A 24381-nucleotide genomic window follows, 5' to 3' on the forward strand; every position below is an offset into this window, starting at 1 on the left:
TGTGTGTGTGTGTGTGTGTGTGTGTGTGTGTGTGTGTGTGTGTGTGTGTGTGTGTGTGTGTGTGTGTGTGTGTGTGTGTGTGTGTGTGTGTGTGTGTGTGTGTGTGTGTGTGTGTGTGTGTGTGTGTGTGTGTGTGTGTGTGTGTGTGTGTTTGTTTGTTTGTTTGGTATCAGAATCCAGATGTGTCATCTCATAATCCAGAATCACTGTTGTGGCTGAGGTCTAGTTAATTTTACTCTGTTTTTAAAATCTGAACTCAAGTAGCAGATACCACCCCTCTCAAAGCCCGTTAAATTCACCTTTTTGAAGGGTTTTAAATTCACCCTTTTGATGGGTTTTACTACCTCATCTGCCTTCCCTATATCAAGGTGTTTGGTACTTTCTGAAATCACCTATGGGGAAAAATGAAAGGTGGAAAAACGATTGGAACCATTTTCCTCTTTGACTGCTAGGTTTTATGGGTATTATGACTCATACTGTGGTACTCTATGGTGTGTAGATGGGTGACAAAAATAAACAATTTTGAAATCAGGCTGTAACACAACAAAATATGGAATAAGTCAAGGAGGATGAATACTTTCTGAAGGCACTGTATAGTCAACCAGTCTAACTGTCTATCCTGTCCTCTATCCACCATAAATAATAGTCCCTGTATAGTCTACCAGTCTAACTGTCTATCCTGTCCTCTCTCCACCATAAATAATAGTCCCTGTATAGTCTACCTATCACACCCTGATCAGTTTCACCTGTCCTTGTTATTGTCTCCACCCCCTCCTTGTTTTCCCCAGTGAATTTATCCCTGTGGTTCCTGTCTCTCTGTGCCAGTTCGTCTAGTATGTTCCAAATCAACCAGCGTTTTTCCCGTTCTCCTGCCTTTGCTATTCTTTTTTTTCTAGTCCTCCCGGGTTTTGACCCTTGCCTGTTCTGGACTCTGTCACCGCCTGCCTGACCATTCTGCCTGCCTGACCATGAGCCTTTCTGCCACTCTGTACCTCCTGAACTCTGATCTGGTTTTGACCTTTTGCCTGTTCACGACCATTCTCTTGCCTACTCCTTTTGGATTATTAAACATTATTAGACTCCAACCATGCGCATCTGGGTCTCGCCTTCTGTCATGATACTACCAGTCTACCTGTTTATCCGGTCCTCTATCCACCATAAATGGTGTCAATAGTGGATTGGTTGTCCAGATCTGCAAAGGATAACTAGCTAATATCATACCACACATACAATCATTCAAATATTTAATATACGAACATGGTGCGTCACTGAAAGAACAGTGAAGACATGAGACACGCAGCAAAAAAAACTCCCATATTGATCTTGTTTAATGACAATACAATTATCATTATTATTATCTAGCCTACAACACCACATTGCAATGAATAATTGTCTTACAAAATTCCACTCTTGGATGTAAACTGCAGTGAAAATTTCATCCAAATAATGTTGCAAAAGCCCTTTGATTTAGAATATTTAACTCCATTGATTACATTTGGATCAGTTGTGGGTCTCAACTCTCAACAGCTTATAGGAAAGGCCAGTCTGGCCTTGATTAGGTCTCGCTTTACCGCAGCCGCCGGGTCACTCAAGCAGACAGCACACAGACACTCCACGCTGTTTGAACTCAGATTCTTCCAAAAAAACAACGATGGTGCTTTTCACATTGCTTGTTAATGTTAATCCTTGTTTTCTCTATTGTACTATTAGTTTGTGTATCTTTCTCTCTCTGCAAAACGTGACTTCAATAAAAGTGTCAGCAGGCTTCGGTTCGGCTGGCAGCTGAACGAGTGTGGTCACGAGTGTGCTCGCATACTCCCCTAAAAGACCTTTGCTTGAAAAACAAAGAAAAATAGCTGTTTGTTCATTCTGAGACGCCGTAGCCAGTATACACTTCCTCAAAATAGTCAGAATTAATCTGACTAATCATTTTTATGTTTTTGCGGAGGAGATCTTAATTGTGCAATTTTACTAACTAAGATGTTTGGTACTGTATTTACATCTAACTAAGATGTTTGCTGTAATATATCTTAAGTGGAAAAAATGTGCAGATAAACAAGTCATCTCTCATTGAATGACAACTTAATTGAAGAATCTCTATTGTTGACCAATCACAGACGAAGGGGCGTAGACTTTGGCTATCGACTTCAGCTTGCCTCGAGAAAAAATGTTATGTGCACGAACAGCCAAAAAAACCTGAAGACCAAAATGAACAAAAACGTCACAAAATGTCTTCATAATAAATGCAAGAACTGTCCCAAACTGTTTATTGGATGGGAAGCATGCAGATGCCTTAAGCTGGCACGTGGCTAAAATAATGGTAATTGCTAACTAGCTAGCTGGCTAGCTAAATGCAGTTAGCTAAATGCACACGTTAGCTCTAATACAGGTTGTTACCAGTGGTGGTGTAGATCAGCATGTTTGTGCAACAGCATGTTTTGAATTAGATAGATGTGACATTTAGACAAAGATTTTAGCTATCTATTCAAATGTGATTAGTGTCCCCTGGGAAACACTCACCAACCCTTTGGTTCCTACCCTGTCATAACTCCAACCTGGCTTTTTAATTTGTTGTCATGCTAAACAACACCAACCATAGAATTAGAATAATCATTCTATTTATGTTTCCAACAGTTCAAGTGTTTTGATCTATATAAAATAAAAAATCTATCGAAAAAACTGCAAGATTTGGTTGAAAAGTTAGATTTTCTGCCCATATTGTGCAGCCTTGTATCAACCTGGAAATTTTACCAGTATATGCAAACATTTTGTGGCACAGAAAGAAAGGTGAAAAGTAATATCTTTTTCAGATGTTTTAAAAGTTAGTAGGATTAATTTACACTATAGGCCCAACGTAGGCTATATCTCAATCAATTTAAAAATAGATTATTCTGGTGCTCCTAAATTTGATGTGGTGCTCCTAACTTTTTAAAGTTAGGAGCACCAGTGCTACCAATGAAAGACAATGTTTCCCCATCTCAGACTCAACACAGAGGCAGACAGAAGTTACCATTCTGTCACCAGAGATGTGTGTGCTAAGTTTCCCTCTACTCCCCTCAGTCTAGGTCAGTGTGGTCTGACAGAGGGTTGCTGTTCACATCTGGCCTCAGTCCTGAGTTCACCCAACTCACAACTGAAACAACTGGAGCTGAGAGACAATGACCTGCAGGACTCAGGAGTTACACTGCTGTCTGCTGGACTGGAGGATCCAGACTGTAAACTACACACACTGGGGTAAGAGAGAGAGAGAGTGTTTGTGTGTGTGAGAGTGATCCAGGCTTACCCAAAACATTTACCAAGAATTTAGTTTTTTACAAAATAAAATAATGAATCTTTCATCTCTCTGTGTTTCCTAATTTTCCTTAAATTCGCAAGTATGTCACGAATGTATCTTGCAGGAGAAAGCATCCGAGTGGCGATTCTAATCCAACCATTAACTCATACATTGTTCTGCTCCTGGCCTGAGAGGATAGACCTTCAATATGTAGCTAGATGTAGAATGCTAATGTTATCTAGCTAACGTTGCCCATGAATGGAAGTTAGGCTAGCGAGCATTTTAGCCATGTAGCCTAGGACAACAAACAAGAGAAGTGTGTACTGTATGACAGAGTGATAGACTGTGTACTGTATAACAGAGTGATACTGTATAACAGAGTGATAGACTGTGTACTGTATAACAGAGTGATAGACAGTGTACTGTATAACAGTGATAGACAGTGTACTGTATAACAGAGTGATAGACAGTGTACTGTATAACAGAGTAATAGACTGTGTACTGTATAACAAAGTGATAGACTGTGTACTGTATAACAGAGTGATAGACAGTGTACTGTATAACAGTGATAGACAGTGTACTGTATAACAGTGATAGACAGTGTACTGTATAACAGAGTGATAGACAGTGTACTGTATAACAGAGTGATAGACAGTGTACTGTATAACAGAGTGATAGACAGTGTACTGTATAACAGAGTGATAGACAGTGTACTGTATAACAGAGTGATAGACTGTGTACTGTATGACAGAGTGATAGACAGTGTACTGTATAACAGTGATAGACAGTGTACTGTATAACAAAGTGATAGACTGTGTACTGTATAACAGAGTGATAGACTGTGTACTGTATAACAGAGTGATAGACTGTGTACTGTATAACAGAGTGATAGACTGTGTACTGTATAACAGAGTGATAGACTGTGTACTGTATAACAGAGTGATAGACTGTGTACTGTATAACAGAGTGATAGACTGTGTACTGTATAACAGTGATAGACAGTGTACTGTATAACAGTGATAGACTGTGTACTGTATAACAGTGATAGACTGTGTACTGTATGACAGAGTGATAGACTGTGTACTGTATGACAGAGTGATAGACTGTGTACTGTATAACAGAGCGATAGACTGTGTACTGTATAACAGAGTGATAGACTGTGTACTGTATGACAGAGTGATAGACTGTGTACTGTATGACAGAGTGATAGACTGTGTACTGTATAACAGAGTGATAGACTGTGTACTGTATGACAGAGTGATAGACTGTGTACTGTATAACAGAGTGATAGACTGTGTACTGTATAACAGTGATAGACTGTCTACTGTATAACAGTGATAGACAGTGATAGATCGTGTACTGTATAACAGAGTGATAGACTGTGTACTGTATAACAGAGTGATAAACTGTGTACTGTATGACAGAGTGATAGACTGTGTACTGTATAACAGTGATAGACTGTGTACTGTATGACAGAGTGATAGACTGTGTACTGTATAACAGTGATAGACTGTGTACTGTATAACAGAGTGATAGACAGTGTACTGTATAACAAAGTGATAGACTGTGTACTGTATAACAGAGTGATAGACTGTGTACTGTATAACAGTGATAGACTGTCTACTGTATAACAGTGATAGACAGTGATAGATCGTGTACTGTATAACAGAGTGATAGACTGTGTACTGTATAACAGAGTGATAAACTGTGTACTGTATGACAGAGTGATAAACTGTGTACTGTATAACAGAGTGATAGACTGTGTACTGTATAACAAAGTGATACTGTATAACAGAGTGATAGACTGTGTACTGTATAACAGAGTGATAGACTGTGTACTGTATAACAGAGTGATAGACAGTATACTGTATAACAGTGATAGACTGTGTACTGTATAACAGAGTGATAGACTGTGTACTGTATAACAGAGTGATAGACTGTGTACTGTATAACATGACAGAGGAACATGTTTTTTCTACTTGTACTAACACGCACACACAGACATCAGTACCATGAACCATTCTTTACAACGTGCAGTAACTCTCTGTGGTTCTAAATTAATAGTTGTTTAGTGGTCCAGAAATGTCGGAAACATTAACTTGCTTGACCATGCTGTAGGTCATGTAACTGTTTGTTAAATACAATATGCTTTGTGGACTTCACTGGACAGAGGTTTCTATCCGGTTTTGTAATGAAACAAAGTTGTGGTTGAATTTATTCTGCCACTGTGTCTTATTGTCTAGGTCTTTAGTCCTATATATCACTGTGTCTTATTGTCTAGGCCTTTAGTCCTATATATCACTGTGTCTTATTGTCTCAGCCTTTAGTCCTATATATCACTGTGTCTTATTGTCTCAGCCTTTAGTCCTATATATCACTGTGTCTTATTGTCTCAGCCTTTAGTCCTATATATCACTGTGTCTTATTGTCTAGGCCTTTAGTCCTATATATCACTGTGTCTTATTGTCTCAGCCTTTAGTCCTATATATCACTGTGTCTTATTGTCTAGGCCTTTAGTCCTATATATCACTGTGTCTTATTGTCTCAGCCTTTAGTCCTATATATCACGGTGTCTTATTGTCTAGGCCTTTAGTCCTATATATCACTGTGTCTTATTGTCTAGGCCTTTAGTCCTATATATCACTGTGTCTTATTGTCTAGGCCTTTAGTCCTATATATCAGTGTGTCTTATTGTCTCAGCCTTTAGTCCTATATATCACAGTGTCTTATTGTCTCAGCTTTTAGTCTTATATATCACTGTGTCTTATTGTCTCAGCTTTTAGTCCTATATATCACTGTGTCTTATTGTCTCAGCCTTTAGTCCTATATATCACAGTGTCTTATTGTCTCAGCTTTTAGTCCTATATATCACTGTGTCTTATTGTCTCAGCCTTTAGTCCTATATATCACTGTGTCTTATTGTCTAGGCCTTTAGTCCTATATATCACTGTGTCTTATTGTCTCAGCCTTTAGTCCTATATATCACTGTGTCTTATTGTCTCAGCCTTTAGTCCTATATATCACTGTGTCTTATTGTCTCAGCCTTTAGTCCTATATATCACTGTGTCTTTTTGTCTAGGCCTTTAGTCCTATATATCACTGTGTCTTATTGTCTAGGCCTTTAGTCCTATATATCACTGTGTCTTATTGTCTAGGCCTTTAGTCCTATATATCACTGTGTCTTATTGTCTAGGCCTTTAGTCCTATATATCACTGTCTTATTGTCTAGGCCTTTAGTCCTATATATCACTGTGTCAAGGCATCTGAACCAACAGTTTATAGAGCAAACAACGCAATTATCACAACACATATGTTGTAATATGGCTTTCAAAGCCTGATCCCCTTTCCGTCTCCTTCCAAAAAAGTCCACCTGTTTACAATGAAGACTGTAGGCACTGAATGACAACGTGGAGGTGATGTTTTAGATCATAATTAGATTATTTCTCAGCAGTGTAACGATACTGTTATACCAGATTATGTTTCCCCATCAGAGAAGCTGTAGAGCGCAGAGGCCTGTAGAGAGGCCGACAAACATTACTATTTGTATTTTCCACATGTTTTTACCATATCTATCTGATAAGGTGTGTGTGACTGATGATGAAGTTTGTCCTCTACTCCCCACAGTCTAGGTCAGTGTGGTCTGACAGAGGGTTGCTGTTCAGATCTGGCCTCAGTCCTGAGTTCACCCAACTCACAACTGAAACAACTGGAGCTGAGAGACAATGACCTGCAGGACTCAGGAGTTACACTGCTGTCTGCTGGACTGGAGGATCCAGACTGTAAACTACACACACTGGGGTAAGTACAGCTGTTTCAGTCAGGTCTGTACTGAGCTGAGTTACACTGCTGTCTGCTGGACTGGAGGATCCAGACTGTAAACTACACATACTGGGGTAAGTACAGCTGTTTCAATCAGGTCTGTACTGAGCTGAGTTACACTGCTGTCTGCTGGACTGGAGGATCCAGACTGTAAACTACACACACTGGGGTAAGTACAGCTGTTTCAATCAGGTCGGTACTGAGCTTCGTAAAACAAATCCTCTGAAAATCTGATGTTTCATCACAATGTTTGTTTCATGGACAAATGTCTGGGTGTCCTAAAAGATGATTGACACCAGTACACCAACCTAGACAGCTCTTGTGTGTCTCTCTGTAGGCTGTCTGGCTGTCTGGTCACAGAGGAGGGCTGTGCTGCTCTGTCTTCAGCTCTGAGGTTAAACCCCTCCCACCTGAAAGAGCTGGACCTGAGCTACAATCACCCAGGAGACTCTGCAGGAGGACTGCTTTCAGCTGCTCTGGTGGATCCCACATATAAACTGATGAAGCTGAAGTAAGTCAGAATAGATGTCCTAATAGTGTGAGCAGCGGTTGTGTCATATGTAGTGTAGTAGGTTCAGTAACTTTATTTTATTTATTTCCCCTTTATTTAACCAGGCAGGCAAGTTGAGAACAAGTTCTCATTTACAATTGCGACCTGGCCAAGATAAAGCAAAGCAGTTCGACAACATACAACAACACAGAGTTACACATGGAGTAAAACAAACATATAGTCAATAATACAGTAGAAAAATAAGTCTATATGCAAATGTGAGCAAATGAGGTGAGATAAGGGAGGTAAAGGCAAAATGGCCATGGTGGCAAAGTAAATACATTATAGCAAGTAACACACTGGAATGGTAGATTTGTAGTGGAAGAAAGTGCAAAGTAGAAATAGAAATAATGGGGTGCAAAGGAGCAAAAATAATATATAAATACAGTAGGGTAAGAGGTAGTTGTTTGGGCTAAATTATAAATGGGCTATGTACAGGTGCAGTGATCTGTGAGCTGCTCTGGCAGCTGGTGCTTAAAGCTAGTGAGGGAGATATGTGTCTCCAGCTTCAGTGATCTTTGCAGTTCGTTCCAGTCATTGGCAGCAGAGAACTGGAAGGAAAGGCGGCCAAAGGAGGAATTGGCTTTGAGGGTGACCAGTGAGATATACTTGCTGGAGCGCGTGCTACGGGTGGGTGCTGCTATGGTGACCAGTGAGCTGAGATAAGGCGGGGCTTTACCTAGCAAAGACTTGTAGATGACCTGGAGCCAGTGGGTTTGGCGACGAGTATGAAGCGAGGGCCAGCCAACGAGAGCGTACAGGTCGCAGTGGTGGGTAGTATATGGGGCTTTGGTGACAAAACGGATGGCACTGTGATAGACTGCATCCAGTTTATTGAGTAGGGTGTTGGAGGCTATTTTGTAAATGACATCGCCGAAGTCGAGGATCGGTAGGATGGTCAGTTTTACGAGGGTATGTTTGGCAGCATGAGTGAAAGATGATTTGTTGCAAAATAGGAAGCCAATTCTAGATTTAACTTTGGATTGGAGATGTTTGATGTGAGTCTGGAAGGAGAGTTTACAGTCTAACCAGACACCTAGGTATTTGTAGTTGTCCACATATTCTAAGTCAGAACCATCCAGAGTAGTGATGCTGGACGGGCCGGCAAGTGCAAGCAGCGATCGGTTGAAGAGCATGCTTTTAGTTTTGCTTGTATTTAAGAGCAGTTGGAGGCCACGGAAGGGGAGTTGTATGGCATTGAAGCTCGTCTGGATGGTTATTAACACAGTGTTCAAAGAAGGGCCAGAAGTATACAGAATGGTGTCATCTGCATAGAGGTGGATCAGAGACTCTCCAGCAGCAAGAGCGACATCATTGATGTATACAGAGAAAAGAGTTGGCCCAAGATTTGAACACTGTGGCACCCCCATAGAGACTACCAGAGGCCCGGACAACAGGCCATCCGATTTGACACATTGAACTCTATCAGAGAAGTAGTTGGTGAACCAGGCGAGGCAATCATTTGAGAAACCAAGGCTGTCGAGTCTGCCAATAAGAATGTGGTGATTGACAGAGTCGAAAGCTTTGGCCAGGTCAATGAATACGGCAGCACAGTATTTTTTCTTATCGATGGCGGTTACGATATCGTTTAGGACATTGAGCGTGGCTGAGGTGCACCCATGACCAGCTCTGAAACCAGATTGCATAGCGGAGAAGGTGCGGTGGGATTCGAAATGGTCTGTAATCTGTTTGTTGACTTGGCTTTCGAAGGCCTTAGAAAGGCAGGGTAGGATAGATATAGGTCTGTAGCAGTTTGGCTCAAGAGTGTCCCCTCCTTTGAAGAGGGGGATGACAGCAGCTGCTTTCCAATCTTTGGGAATCTCAGACGATACGAAGGAGAGGTTGAACAGGCTAGCAATAGGGGTTGCAACAATTTCGGCAGATCATTTTAGAAAGAAAGGGTCCAGATTGTCTAGCCCGGCTGATTTGTAGGGGTCCAGATTTTGCAGCTCTTTCAGAACATCAGCTGAATGGATTTGGGAGAAGGAGAAATGGGGAAGGCTTGGGCGAGTAGCTGTGGGGGGTGCAGTGCTGTTGCATGCAGTAGGGGTAGTTAGGTGGAAAGCATGGCCAGCCGTAGAAAAATGCTTATTGAAATTCTCAATTATAGTGGGCTTATCGGTGGTGACAGAGTTTCCTATCCTCAGTGCAGTGGACAGTTGGGAGGAGGTGTTCTTATTCTCCATGGACTTTACAATGTCCCAGAACTTTTTAGAGTTGGAGTTGCACGAAGCAAATTTCTGTTTGAAAAAGCTAGCCTTGGCGTTTCTAACTGCCTGTGTGTATTGGTTTCTAACTTCCCTAAAAAGTTGCATATCGCGGGGGCAGTTCGATGCTAATGCAGAACGCCACAGGATATTTTTGTGTTGGTTAAGGGCAGTCAGGTCTGGGGAGAACCAAGGGCTATATCTGTTCCTGGTTCTAAATTTCTTGAAAGGGGCATGCTTGTTTAAGATGGAGAGGAAGGCATTTAAAAAAAATAACCAGGCATCCTCTACTGACGGGATGAGGTCAATATCCTTCCAGGATACCAGGGCCAGGTCGATTAGAAAGGCTTGCTCGTTGAAATGTTTCAGGGAGTGTTTGACAGTGATGAGTGGAGGTCGTTTGACCGCTGACCCATTACGGGTGCAGGCAATGAGGCAGTGATCGCTGAGATCTTGGTTGAAAACAGCAGAGGTGTATTTAGAGGGCACGTTGGTTAGGATGATATCTATGAGGGTGCCAGTGTTTGCGGCTTTGGGGTTGTACCTGGTGGGTTCATTAATAATTTGTGTGAGATTGAGGGCATCAAGCTTGGATTGTAGGATGGCTGGGGTGTTAAGCATGTCCCAGTTTAGGTCACCTAGTAGCACGAGCTCTGAAGATAGATGGGGGGCAATCAGTTCACATATGGTGTCCAGAGCACAGCTAGGGGCCGAGGGGGGTCTATAGCAGGCGGCAACGGTGAGAGACTTGTTTTTGGAGAGGTGGATTTTTAAAAGTAGAAGTTCAAATTGTTTGGGTACAGACCTGGATAGCAGGACAGAACTCTGCAGGCTATCTCTGCAGTAGATTGCAACACCGCCCCCTTTGGCTGTTCTATCTTGTCTGAAAATGTTGTAATTAGGGATGAAGATTTCAGAGTTTTTGGTTGAGGACATGATGGTAGAATTAAGGGGAAGTTTACCCAACAGGCTGAGCACTCCAACACAGCATACATCATCACCACATGAATACTCTTCTTCTGCATCTCTGATATCCTGTTGGATTTGTACTCCGTTCTGTATGCAGTAGGTAGGATAGAATACCTGTATGTCTCTAGTAATGAATTGTACTCTGTTCTGTATGCAGTAGGTAGGATAGAATACCTGTATGTCTCTAGTAATGAACTTGGATAGTGCACCAGAACACAACAACATGGTTTAAATGTTGACTGCTTTATTAGGGCTTTGTCAGCCAATAACCTGTTTCTCCTCCAGTGTGGATCATGGTGGAGAGTGCAGGCTGAAATCAAGGCTGAGGAAATGTAAGTCTCTTCAATCCTAATTAACTGCATATTCAGAACTATAGTAACATAGCTAAGTGTTATGACAATGGGGTTTGATTAATTACTATGTCTACAGATGCCTGTCATCTCACCCTGGACCCAAATACAGCAAACCCAGACCTGTTACTGTCTGAGGGGAACAGGAAGGTGACACCGGTGGTGGAGAAGCAGCGTTATGAAGACCATCCAGACAGATTTGACCGTTATCGCCAAGTTCTCTGCAGCGAAGGCTTATCTGGATCTCGTTATTATTGGGAGATTGACTGGGATGGTGGTTGGCCTGCCATTGGTGTGGTGTACAAAGGAATGATGGGAAGGGCATGTATTGGACTCACCAGCAATTCCTGGTGTATGTATGGCTCTGACAGCGTTTATGACTTTTACAATGCTGGAGTCCGTAGTAGATCCATCCTTGGCCCTGTTTCTAACAGAGTTGGAGTGTATCTGGACTGGCCAGCTGGTACTTTGTCCTTCTATAGTGTGTCCTCCTCTGGTACACTGACACACCTTTACACATTCTACACCACATTCACTGAACCCCTCCATCCTGGATTTGGGTTTCTTTTGTTGAAAACCTCCTCAGTGACCCTGTATCAGATCAATGACCAATACATTCAAAGGTGAGTCATAGTTGACTAAGGGTAAATCCTTGAAGTCGGAAGTTAACCTTAGCCAAATACATTTCAACTCAGTTTTTCACAATTCCTGACATTTAATCCTAGTAAAAATTCCCTGTCATATGTCAGCTAGGATCACCACTTTTTTCAGAATGTGAAATGCCAGAATAATAGTAGAGAGAATGATTTATTTCAGCTTTTATTTCTTTCATCACATTCCCAGTGGGTCTGAAGTTTACATACACTCAATTAGTATTTGGTAGCATTGCCTTTAAATTGTTTAACTTGGGTCAAATGTTTCGGGTAGCCTTCCACAAGCTTCCCACAATAAGTTGGGTGAATTTTGGTCCATTCCTTCTGACAGAACTGGTGTAACTGAGTCAGGTTTGTAGGCCTCTTTGCTCGCACACGCTTTTTCAGTTCTGCACACAAATTTTCTATGGGATTGAGGTCAGGGCTTTGTGATGGCAACTCCAATACCATGACTTTATTGTCCTTAAGCCATTTTGCCACAACTTTGGAAGTATGCTTGGGGTCATTGTCCATTTAGAAGACTCATTTGCGACCAAGCTTTAACTTCCTGACTGATGTCTTGAGATGTTGTTTCAATATATCCACATAGTTTTCTTCCTCATGATGCCATCTAGTTTGTGAATTGCACCAGTCCCTCCTGTAGCAAAGATCCCCCACAACATGATGCTGCCACCCCTGTGCTTCACGGTTGGAATGGTGTTCTTCGGCTTGCAAGCTTCCCCTTTTTCCTCCAAACATAACGATGGTCATTATGGCCAAACAGTTATATTTTTATTTCATCAGACCAGAGGACATTTCTCCAAAAAGTATGATCTTTGTCCCCATGTGCAGTTGCAAACCATAGTCTGGCTTTTTATGGCAGTTTTGGAGCAGTGGCTTCTTCCTTGCTGAGCGGCCTTTCAGGTTATGTCGATATAGGACTGTGGATATAGATGCTTTTGTACCTGTTTCCTCCAACATCTTCACAAGGTCCTTTGCTGTTGTTCTGGGATTGATTTGCATTTTTCGCACCAAAGTACGTTCATCTCTAGGAGACAGAATGTGTCTCCTTCCTGAGCGGTATGACGGCTGCGTGGACCCATGGTGTTTATACTTGCGTACTATTGTTTGTACAGCTGAACGTGGTACCTTCAGGCGTTTGGAAATTGCTCCCAAGGATGAACTAGACTTGTGGAGGTCTACAATTTTTCTGAAGTCTTGGCTGATTTCTTTTGATTTTCCCATGATGTCAAGCAAAGAGGCACTGAGTTTGAAGGTAGGCCTTGAAATACATCCACAGGTACACCTCCAATTGACTCAAATGATGTCAATTAGCCTATCAGAAGCTTCTAAAGCCATGACATCATTTCCTGGAATTTTCCAAGCTGTTTAAAGGCAGTCAACTTAGTGTATATAAACTTCTGACCCACTGGAACTGTGATACAGTGAATTATAAGTGAAATAATCTGTTTCTTAACAGTTGTTGGAAAAATTACTTGTGTCATGCACAAAGTAGATGTCCTAACTGACTTGCCAAAACTATAGTTTGTTAACAAGAAACTTGTGGAGTGGTTGAAAAATGAGTTTTAATGACTCCAACCTAACTGTATGTAAACTTACGACTTCAACTGTGTGTGTGTGTGTGTGTGTGTGTGTGTGTGTGTGTGTGTGTGTGTGTGTGTGTGTGTGTGTGTGTGTGTGTGTGTGTGTGTGTATATACCAAAAATATATGGGGCATTGGAAATGATGCAGATAATTACATTGATGGAAGCAACAATCTATCTTCAATATTAAAGCTGAACCCCCCCTGATTATTATCAACAGCTGTAACAAGTTGTCCACTGCAGGAAACCCTCACTGGTACCCTAATTTATAGAAAGATCCATGTATGCTATACAGTATAAAGTTGTAGTTTGTTTAATCACGGTCAGTCTGTCTGCTATCCCAATACCAGAGACCTTGATGGAGACTGTTGTCTCAAACCTGGACCTGAGAACACCAGAGACCATGGTGGAGAGTGTTGGATCAAGCCTGGACCTGAGAACACCAGAGACCATGGTGGAGAGTGTTGGATCAAGCCTGGACCTGAGAACACCAGAGACCATGGTGGAGAGTGTTGTATCAAGCCTGGACCTGAGGACACCAGAGACCATGGTGGAGAGTGTTGGATCAAGCCTGGACCTGAGAACACCAGAGACCATGGTGGAGAGAGTTGTATCAAGCCTGGACCTGAGAACACCAGAGACCATGGTGGAGAGTGTTGTATCAAGCCTGGACCTGAGAACACCAGAGACCATGGTGGAGAGTGTTGTATCAAGCCTGGACCTGAGGACACCAGAGACCATGGTGGAGAGAGTTGTATCAAGCCTGGACCTGAGAAAAGTGAGTGTTAACTGATTTCCTTGTTTTACTTGTTTTCCAATCAAAATATGATTATAACATTCATTGTACTAGAGTCCCAGGCAAGGAACACAATAATTCTGTATTTGTGACCCGTTTCAGGAAACTAGGCGTATGTCGCAAGTCACGACTTCACAGGAGAGCTTTTTATCAAAATGCGTTTTTGGGGCAGAAATGCCTTTGCGAACATGTGAACTTTCATGTGCCTTAATAACAAACTTGTATGCCATCTATAAATATGAATTAGACTTTTAAATTACGAGCCTTGTTGGTTAAGCTACAGAAAAAGTTAGCAACCTTCCCACTATCCATGATTGGCTGAGATAATGAGTGGGCTAGACATGCAAAGAGAGGAGTTCGGATTGGTTTGCCATAGAAGGCTTCTGTCTATTTGAGATGGTCAGTCTGTTGGTAATCCTGTTGAATGCTGCTTTAAAAAAAATGTATTGTGTAGTAGAGTTGCTCTCCACTTTCTGGAGGATCGAGTTTTGAAATCCGTGGAATTAGAGTATGATAGCTAAAGAGATGGAGGAAACACCTGTCTCCGGATTAAATCTTCAAACTAAGGGCAACCGTGGTATGGCATCCATGACAGGGAGACACGTGCAGCAAGAGTGACATCATTGATGTATACAGAGAAGAGAGTTGGCCCAAGAATTGAACCCTGTGGCACCCCCATAGAGACTGCCAGAGGTCTGGACAACAGGCTCTCCGATTTGACACATTGAACTCTATCAGAAAAGTAGTTGGTGATAAGAATGTGGTGATTGACAGAGTCGAAAGCCTTGGCCAGGTTGATGAATACGGCTGCACAGTAATGTCTCTTATCGATGGCGGTTATGATATCGTTTAGGACCTTGAGCATGGCTGAGGTGCACCCATGACCAGCTCTGAAACCAGATTGCATAGCGGAGAAGGTATAGTGGGATTCGAAATGGTCGGTAATCTGTTTGTTAACTTGGCTTTCAAAGACCTTAGAAAGGCAGGGTAGGATAGATATAGGTCTGTAGCAGTTTGGGTCTAAAGTGTCACCACCTTTGAAGAGGGGGATGACCGCGGCAGCTTTCCAATCTTTAGGGATCTCGGACGATACGAAAGAGAGGTTGAACAGACTGGTAACAGGGGTTGCAACAATGGCGGCGGATAATTTTAGAAAGAGATGGTCCAGATTGTGTAGCCCAGCTGATTTGTAGGGGTCCAGATTTTGCAGCTCTTTCATAACATCTGCTATCTGGATTTGGGTTAAGGAGAAACTGGGGAGGCTTGGGCATGTAGCTGTGGGGGGTGCGGAGCTGTTGGCCGGGGTTGGGGTAGCCAGGAGGAAAGCATGGCCAGCCGTAGAGAAATGCTTATTGAAATTCTCGATTATCGTGGATTTATCATTGGTGACAGTGTTACCTAGCCTCAGTGCAGTGGGCAGCTGGGAGGAGGTGCTCTTATTCTCCATGGACATTACAGTGTCCCAGAACTTTTTGGAGTTAGAGCTACAGGATGCAAATTTCTGTTTGAAAAAGCTAGTCTTTGCTTTCCTGACTGACTGCGTGTATTGGTTCCTGACTTCCCTGAAAAGTTGCATATCGCAGGGACTATTCGATGCTAGTGCAGTCCGCCACAGGATGTTTTTGTGCTGGTCGAGGGCAGTCAGGTCTGGAGTGAACCAAGGGCTATATCTGTTCTTAGTTCTACATTTTTTGAAAGGGGCATGCTTATTTAAGATGGTGAGGAAATTACTTTTAAAGAACGACTAGGCATCCTCGACTGACGGGATGAGGTCAATATCCTTCCAGGATACCCGGGCCAGGTCAATTAGAAAGGCCTGCTCGCAGAAGTGTTTTAGGGAGCGTTTAACAGTGATGAGGGGTGGTCGTTTGACCGCGGACCCATGGCAGATGCAGGCAATGAGGCAGTGATCGCTGAAATCTTGATAGAAAACAGCAGAGGTGTATTTGGAGGGCAAGTTGGTCAGGATAATATCTATGAGGGTGCCCATGTTTACGGATTTGGGGTTGTACCTGGTGGGTAACTAGCTAACATTAACTGGCTGGCTCGTTAACTAACGTTATGTGACGTGTGTGATCTTACACGTTGTTTACCTAGCTAGGTTCATTGTTTACCGAGCTAGCTAGCTACATGTCTTAAGCTAAAGTGTACAACACCTGTTGAATATGGCCAGTGTCAGTAAATGTCAACAAAAAAAGCCAGCAAAGCTGGTAAGGCTGTTTTCATGAGATAAACAACAGAGGTAAACAAATCGGCCAGAGCATCAGGTGTGCTCTGAACACTCCAAGAGCGAAAGAGATGGGTGGGGCTAAAGCTTAAGTGGGTGTGAACGATGCTATTCACTAAATACCAAAACATTTAAAGGCAATTTTCTCAAAAGTGAGTTTACAAGTTGATCAACTTTCAAAGCAGAATTTTGTTCCCATTGTTCCTCAAAATGCAGTGTATGATATACCATTTTGTAGCTCTGAGTCTCTACTTTTATCCAGTGTAAAAAACACAATTTCAAATGTTGCTACTTAATAACACCAAATCCAGGTGGTGAGTCACATTTGGTAAAAACAAGCTTAAGCATTCATTTTAGAAACTAGGGAACCAGAAATCAGGCCCCTAACGTCTACAAAACATGGACCAGAGCAATGTTGTTTCCTGCTTCCACAAACATGAATTAATATAACAATGTAATTGTATCCTTAATACTTTTCACGTCAGATTATGGTAATGAGTGTATAAATCATGTATGACTTCATTATCCACACAACATTCTAAGCCTGTTGCTCACTTATATTCCTTTTTATTACAAGTCTAAGTCAAACGATTAAAACAATTAATCGAGTTAATGGCATTAGTTCAATTTTAGAATTTGTTAAAATTTGTCCCTAAATTAAAAATGGACCATTTTTTAAAAGCAGTGCATTGAGTTATAAGCATACAATGCTTTGATTGTAAGGGAAAAAACACAAAATAATCTGTATCAGAATGTTTTTTCACCATAAACAACACCAAGTCTCTGTAACACACAGTTCTTTAAGTAGCCCTGCTTATCAATGTTCTTGAAGTTTGACACTTGCGTGTGACACACACACACACAAACACAAGTACGTCAGGAGTTTTATATGAGTGTTCTCCCAATTTCTGATTGGAGGGTTGAAAATGGAACGGAGTCAAACATGGTTTCCATATGCTTGATGTGTTTAATATCGTTCCATTTATTTCATTCCAGCCATTACAATGAGCCCGTCCTCCTATATCTCCTCCCACCAGCCTCCACTGGTATAAAAAAACATGACATTATATTTCACAACACATTAAGTGTGTGCCATCAGGCTACTACTCCACTACCACATATCTACAACACAAAATCCATGTGTATGTGAGTGTATGGTGTGTATGTTATCATGTTTGTGTGTACAGTGCATTCGGAAAGTATTCAGACCTCTTTACTTCTTCCACATTTTGTTACGTTACAGCCTTATTCTAAAATGGATTACATTTATTTATTTTCAATCTACACACAATACTCTATAACGACAAACCGAAAACCGGTTTTTAGAAATGTTAGCAAAATTAGAAAAATGAATACCTTATTTACGTAAGTATTCAGACCTTTTGCTATAAGACTCGTAATTGAGCTCAGGTACATCCTGTTTTCATTGATCATCTTTGAGATGTTTCTACAACTTAATTGGAGTCAACCTGTGATAAACTCAATTGATTGGACATGATTTTGAAAAGGCACACACCTGTCTATATAAGGTCCCACAGTTGACAGTACATGTCAGAGCAAAAACCAAGCTATGAGGTTCGAAGGAATTGTCCATAGAGCTCCGAAACAGGATTGTGACTCTTCCTAGAGCTGGCCGCCCGGCCAAACTGAGCAATCGGGGGAGAAGTGCCTCGGTCAGGAAGTTGACCAAGAACCCAATGGTCACTATGACAGAGCTTGAGAGGTCCTCTGTGGACATGGAATAACATTCCAGAAGGACAACCTTCTCTGCAGCACTCCACTAATCAGCCACTCCTCAGTAAAAGGCACCTGACAGCCCGCTTGGAGTTTGCCAAAAGGCACCTAAAGGACTCTCAGAACATGAGAAACAAGATTCTCTGGTCTGATGAAACCAAGCTTGAACTCTTTGGTCTGGAGGAAACCAGGCACAGCTCATTACCTGGTCAATACCATCCCTATGGTGAAGCATGGTGGTGGCATGCTGCGGGGATGTTTTTCAGCAGCAGAGACTGGAAGACTAGTCAGGATCGAGGGGAAGGATGAACGGAGCAAAGTACAGAGATCCTTGATGAAAACCTGCTCCAGAGCGCTCAGGACCTCAGACTGGGGTGAAGGATCACCTTCCAATAAGACAACGACCCTAAACTATGAATCAACACATATGGAATGACAGCTTTGCACACTCTTGGCATTGGTTGGGCTGGTTGAGAGAATGCCAAGAGTGTGCAAAGCTGTAATCATGGCAAAGGGTTGCTATTTGAAGAATCTCAAACATAAAATACATTTTGAGTAACACTTTTTTGGTTACTACATGATTCCATGTGTTATTTCATGGTTTTGATGTCTTCACTATTATTCTACAATGTAGAAAATAGTAAAAAATAAAGAGAAAAGCCTTGAATGAGTAGGTGTTCAAACACTTTTGACCGGTAGTGTGTGTGTGTATATACACTGCTCAAAAAAATAAAGGGAACACTTAAACAACACAATGTAACTCCAAGTCAATCACACTTCTGTGAAATCAAACTGTCCACTTAGAAAGCAACACTGATTGACAATACATTTCACATGCTGTTGTGCAAATGGAATAGACAACAGCTGGAAATTATAGGCAATTAGCAAGACACCCCCAATAAAGGAGTGGTTCTGCAGGTGGGGACCACAGACCACTTCTCAGTTCCTATGCTTCCTGGCTGATGTTTTGGTCACTTTTGAATGCTGGTGGTGCTTTCACTCTAGTGGTAGCATGAGACGGAGTCTACAACCCACACAAGTGGCTCAGGTAGTGCAGCTCATCCAGGATGGCACATCAATGCGAGCTGTGGCAAGAAGGTTTGCTGTGTCTGTCAGCGTAGTGTCCAGAGCATGGAGGCGCTACCAGGAGACAGGCCAGTACATCAGGAGATGTGGAGGAGGCCGTAGGAGGGCAACAACCCAGCAGCAGGACCACTACCTCCGCCTTTGTGCAAGGAGGAGCAGGAGAATCACTGCCAGAGCCCTGCAAAATGACCTCCAGCAGGCCACAAATGTGCATGTGTCTGCTCAAACGGTCAGAAACAGACTCCATGAGAGTGGTATGAGGGCCCGACGTCCACAGGTGGGGTTGTGCTTACAGCCCAACACCGTGCAGGACGTTTGGCATTTGCCAGACAACACCAAGATTGGCAAATTCGCCACTGGCGCCCTGTGCTCTTCACAGATGAAAGCAGGTTCACACTGAGCACATGTGACAGACGTGACAGAGTCTGGAGACGCCGTGGAGAACGTTCTGCTGCCTGCAACATCCTCCAGCATGACCGGTTTGGCGGTGGGTCAGTCATGGTGTGGGGTGGCATTTCTTTGGGGGGCGGCACAGCCCTCCATGTGCTCGCCAGAGGTAGCCTGACTGCCATTAGGTACCGAGATGAGATCCTCAGACCCCTTGTGAGACCATATGCTGGTGCGGTTGGCCCTGGGTTCCTCCTAATGCAAGACAATGCTAGACCTCATGTGGCTGGAGTGTGTCAGCAGTTCCTGCAAGAGGGAGGCATTGATGCTATGGACTGGCCCGCCGTTCCCCAGACCTGAATCCAATTGAGCACATCTGGGACATCATGTCTCGCTCCATCCACCAACGCCACGTTGCACCACAGACTGTCCAGGAGTTGGCGGATGCTTTAGTCCAGGTCTGGGAGGAGATCCCTCAGGAGACCATCCGCCACCTCATCAGGAGCATGCCCAGGCGTTGTAGGGAGGTCATACAGGCACGTGGAGGCCACACACACTACTGAGCCTCATTTTGACTTGTTTTAAAGACATTACATCAAAGTTGGATCAGCCTGTAGTGTGGTTTTCCACTTTAATTTTGAGTGTGACTCCAAATCCAGACCTCCATGGGTTGATAAATTGGATTTGCATTGATTACTTTTGTGTGATTTTGTTGTCAGCACATTCAACTATGTAAAGAAAAAAGTATTTAATAAGATTATTTCATTCCTTCAGATCTAGGATGTGTTATTTTAGTGTTCCCTTTATTTTTTTGAGCCGTGTATATACAGTGGGGGAAAAAAGTATTTGATCCCCTGCTGATTTTGTAAGTTTGCCCACTGACAAAGAAATGATCAGTCTATAATTTTAATGGTAGATTTATTTGAACAGTGAGACAGAATAACAACAAAAATATCCAGAAAAGCGCACGTCAAAAATGTTATAAATTGATTTGCATTTTAATGAGGGAAATAAGTATTTGACCCCCTCTCAATCAGAAAGATTTCTGTCTCCCAGGTGTCTTTTATACAGGTAACGAGCTGAGATTAGGAGCACACTCTTAAAGGGAGTGCTCCTAACCGCAGCTTGTTACCTGTAAAAAGACACCTGTCCACAGAAGCAATCAATCAATCAGATTCCAAACTCTCCACCATGGCCAAGACCAAAGAGCTCTCCAAGGATGTCAGGGACAAGATTGTAGACCTACACAAGGCTGGAATGGGCTACAAGACCATCGCCAAGCAGCTTGGTGAGAAGGTGACAACATTTGGTGCGATTATTCGCAAATGGAAGAAACACAAAAGAACTGTCAATATCTCTCAGCCTGGGGCTCCATGCAAGATCTCACTTCGTGGGGTTGCAATGATCATGAGAACGGTGAGGAATCAGCACAGAACTACACGGGAGAATCTTGTCAATGATCTCAAGGCAGCTGGGACCATAGTCGCCAAGAAAACAATTGGTAACACACTACGCCGTGAAGGACTGAAATCCTGCAGCGCCCGCAAGGTCCCCCTGCTAAAGAATACATATACATGCCCGTCTGAAGTTTGCCAATGAACATCTGAATGATTCAGAATACAACTGGTGAAAGTGTTGTGGTCAGATGAGACCAAAATGGAGCTTTTTGGCATCAACTCAACTCGCCGTGTTTGGAGGAGGAGGAATGCTGCCTATGACCCCAAGAACACCATCTCCACTGTCAAACATGGAGGTGGAAACATTATGCTTTGGGTTTGTTTTTCTGGTAAGGGGACAGGACAACTTCACCGCATCAAGGGACGATGGACAGGGCCATGTACCGTCAAATCTTGGGTGAGAACCTCCTTCCCTCAGCCAGGGCATTGAAAATGGGTCATGGATGGGTATTCCAGCATGATAATGACCCAAAACACACAGCCAAGGCAACAAAGGAGTGGCTCAACAAGAAGCACATTAAGGTCCTGGAGTGGCCTAGCCAGTCTCCAGACCTTAATCCCATAGAAAATCTGTGGAGGGAGCTGAAGGTTCGAGTTGCCAAACGTCAGCCTCGAAACCTTAATGACTTGGAGAAGATCTGCAAATGGGAGTGGGACAAAAATCCCTCCTGAGATGTGTGCAAACCTGGTGAGCAACTACAAGAAATGTCTGACCTCTGATTGCCAACAAGGGTTTTGCCACCAAGTACTAAGTCATGTTTTGCAGAGGGATCAAATACTTATTTCCTTCATTAAAATGCAAATCATTTTATAACATTTTTGACATGCGTTTTTCTGGATTTTTTGGGGATTTTTGTTGTTATTCTGTCTCTCACTGTTCAAATGAACCTACCATTAAAATTATAGACTGATCATTTCTTTGTCAGTGGGCAAACGTACAAAATCAGCAGGGGATCAAATACTTTTTTCCCCCACTGTATGTATATATATATTTATTTCATTCTGATTTTTCAGGGGGTAGCGCAGCCCCTACTGCCCTCAGTAGTCTGTCATTCCTTTTCCCTCTCAACCATATCATTTTTAATTCCTCATCAATCCATGGTAATTTAACAGCGTTTACAGTCAGTTATTAATGGGTGCATGGTTATTAGTAACTGAAATAAGCAATTTCATAAATGCGTCTGGTTGCTTGACAGTCTAATTACTTGTATTTAAATATGTTTTATAGAACAGCTACTTTTGACTTCAGGGATTCCTCAGAGCTGTAAGACTTGTGACCATGTTCAGGTAAGTCATAATGTCAATTCTTACTTTTACATACCTGCAGGAGTCAGGCACAGTCTCAAAGCCAGGTGTGTACTGACCAACCATTCATACTGGGATATAGACATTCCTGTGTTCTGCTTTAGAAATATAAACACAGTCTCAAAGCCAGGTGTGTACTGACCAACCATTCATACTGGGATATAGACAGTCCTGTGTTCTGCTTTAGTAATATAAACACAGTCTCAAAGCCAGGTGTGTACTGACCAACCATTCATACTGGGATATAGACAGTCCTGTGTTCTGCTTTAGTAATATAAACACAGTCTCAAAGCCAGGTGTGTACTGACCAACCATTCATACTGGGATATAGACAGTCCTGTGTTCTGCTTGTAGTCATGCAGGATTTTAGCTATTGTCATATTTTTTTATTTGACAGTTGAATTGATAAATCACCAGCATTCCATGTAACTGTCACGCCTCACCTGAGAGAGAGAGGGTTTGTTTCTCTATGTGGTTAGGTCAGGGTGTGGGGTGGGCTTTCTATGATGTCTATTTCTTTGTTTTGAGCCGAGTATGGTTCCTAATCAGAGGCAGCTGTCTATCGTTGTCTCTGATTAGGAATCATACTTAGGCAGCCTTTTCCCAACCTGTTTGTGGATTATTATTCTTTCTATGAGTGTTTTGTGTGTACTGCAGTTGTGTCACGTTCATTTCTGTTTATCCTGTTAATTGTTTTTGTTCGGTTTCACTTCTATTAAAGTATGTGGAATTACCGGCACGCTGCGCCTTGGCTCCTATATGACAGGAAATTTGAAGACAGTACTCGTGACAGTAACATTGAATAAATACATTAGATTAGTTACTTTGGTTAATGGGCCAGTTTCCCAGACACAGATTAAGTCTAGTCCTGGACTGATAAGATCTTTCTATTGAAACTTCCATTGAGTATGCTTTTTAGTCCAGCACTAGACTCAATCTGTGTCCAGGAAACAGGCCCCATATGTATTACTGGCATGCTTGTCCTTGTTCAGGACTCCACACACTGGCTTCAGATTGAACCCTTGACTTCCACTGTCCAGGGAGTGACAATGTTCAGGTAAAATAACTACTTTTAACATTTCATTCCACTTGCTAGTGTATTTCCCCATTACCTTTGGGAGTAGTCTTCTAATCCAACCTCTCCATTTGACGATTGACCCTCTCTACCATATCTTGTTGTTGCCCTCAGGCACAGGACACCCAAAGGGAGTTATGAGTGCACAGTGTCTGGGCTCCGCTGGCTGTGTGAGAGAGATGTCATTCTGAAGTATCACTTCAGGAACTGGGAACCCTACAGTCACCTTCTGAAAGACATGCAGTACACACAAGGTGGTCCATTGCTGGACATCACTATGGAGTTAGGTGAACTGGAGGAAGTTCATCTGCCACACTGTGTCTGTTTAGGTAAAACCATATAGAAATAGTATTCAGAAAGACATTTTCATGTAACTGAGTTTCACTTCCTGAATGAATGAATGAACTATTCTGGGAGTTTGAGCTTACTGTGATCTGATACTGCATATTCTTTGTGTTTTAGTTGGATTAATAATACAATATTTGTCTTTCTGTCTCCTTTTTATTGTGTTGTTCAGGGACCAACCCGTCCCTGAGGAATGAGATGAAGATTCTTCATGTAGAGGAACATGGAGTGTCTTTAGAGGAAGTGCATGAGGTTACCAGATTCCATGCTAAAATTCTCCATCCCAAGTTCTCACTTATCTCTGTTATACTGAGATTACTGTCTTTGAACATAGATGTCCACTGTGACGTGGTCCTCTATATGGCAGTAAAAAGGTCAACAGTCATTTCAAGGCTGTACCTGCTCCTCAGAAACTCCAGTCAGAAAGAGGTGAGGCACTTTCACTGAAGTGACAACAGTATGTTGAAACTTACTGAAGGAAAGCTGATAGTTTGTTGAAAATCTCTAGATTACAAAGACAACATGCAGCTCTGTGAGAAATCTATTTTTGTCTCATTCATTTGA

At 42.4% G+C, this 24381-nt stretch overlaps 1 protein-coding gene across 1 annotated transcript in view; it reads left to right on the forward strand.

Moving 5' to 3' along the window:
- Window positions 1-24014, forward strand: part of LOC123735926 (NACHT, LRR and PYD domains-containing protein 12) — a 37874-nt gene extending 13860 nt beyond the window's left edge. Inside the window, exons 8-15 of the mRNA XM_045713094.1 lie at window positions 3061-3234; window positions 6899-7072; window positions 7431-7604; window positions 11105-11151; window positions 11249-11792; window positions 13756-14022; window positions 23587-23715; window positions 23990-24014. Of these exons, the coding sequence (XP_045569050.1) occupies window positions 3061-3234; window positions 6899-7072; window positions 7431-7604; window positions 11105-11151; window positions 11249-11792; window positions 13756-14022; window positions 23587-23715; window positions 23990-24014 (1534 nt within the window). The remainder of the gene's footprint in view (window positions 1-3060; window positions 3235-6898; window positions 7073-7430; window positions 7605-11104; window positions 11152-11248; window positions 11793-13755; window positions 14023-23586; window positions 23716-23989) is intronic.
- The last annotated feature ends 367 nt before the right edge of the window (window positions 24015-24381 follow it).

The sequence above is a fragment of the Salmo salar genome, unplaced genomic scaffold (assembly GCF_905237065.1).
Source record: "Salmo salar unplaced genomic scaffold, Ssal_v3.1, whole genome shotgun sequence".
Taxonomy (NCBI): Eukaryota; Metazoa; Chordata; class Actinopteri; order Salmoniformes; family Salmonidae; genus Salmo; species Salmo salar.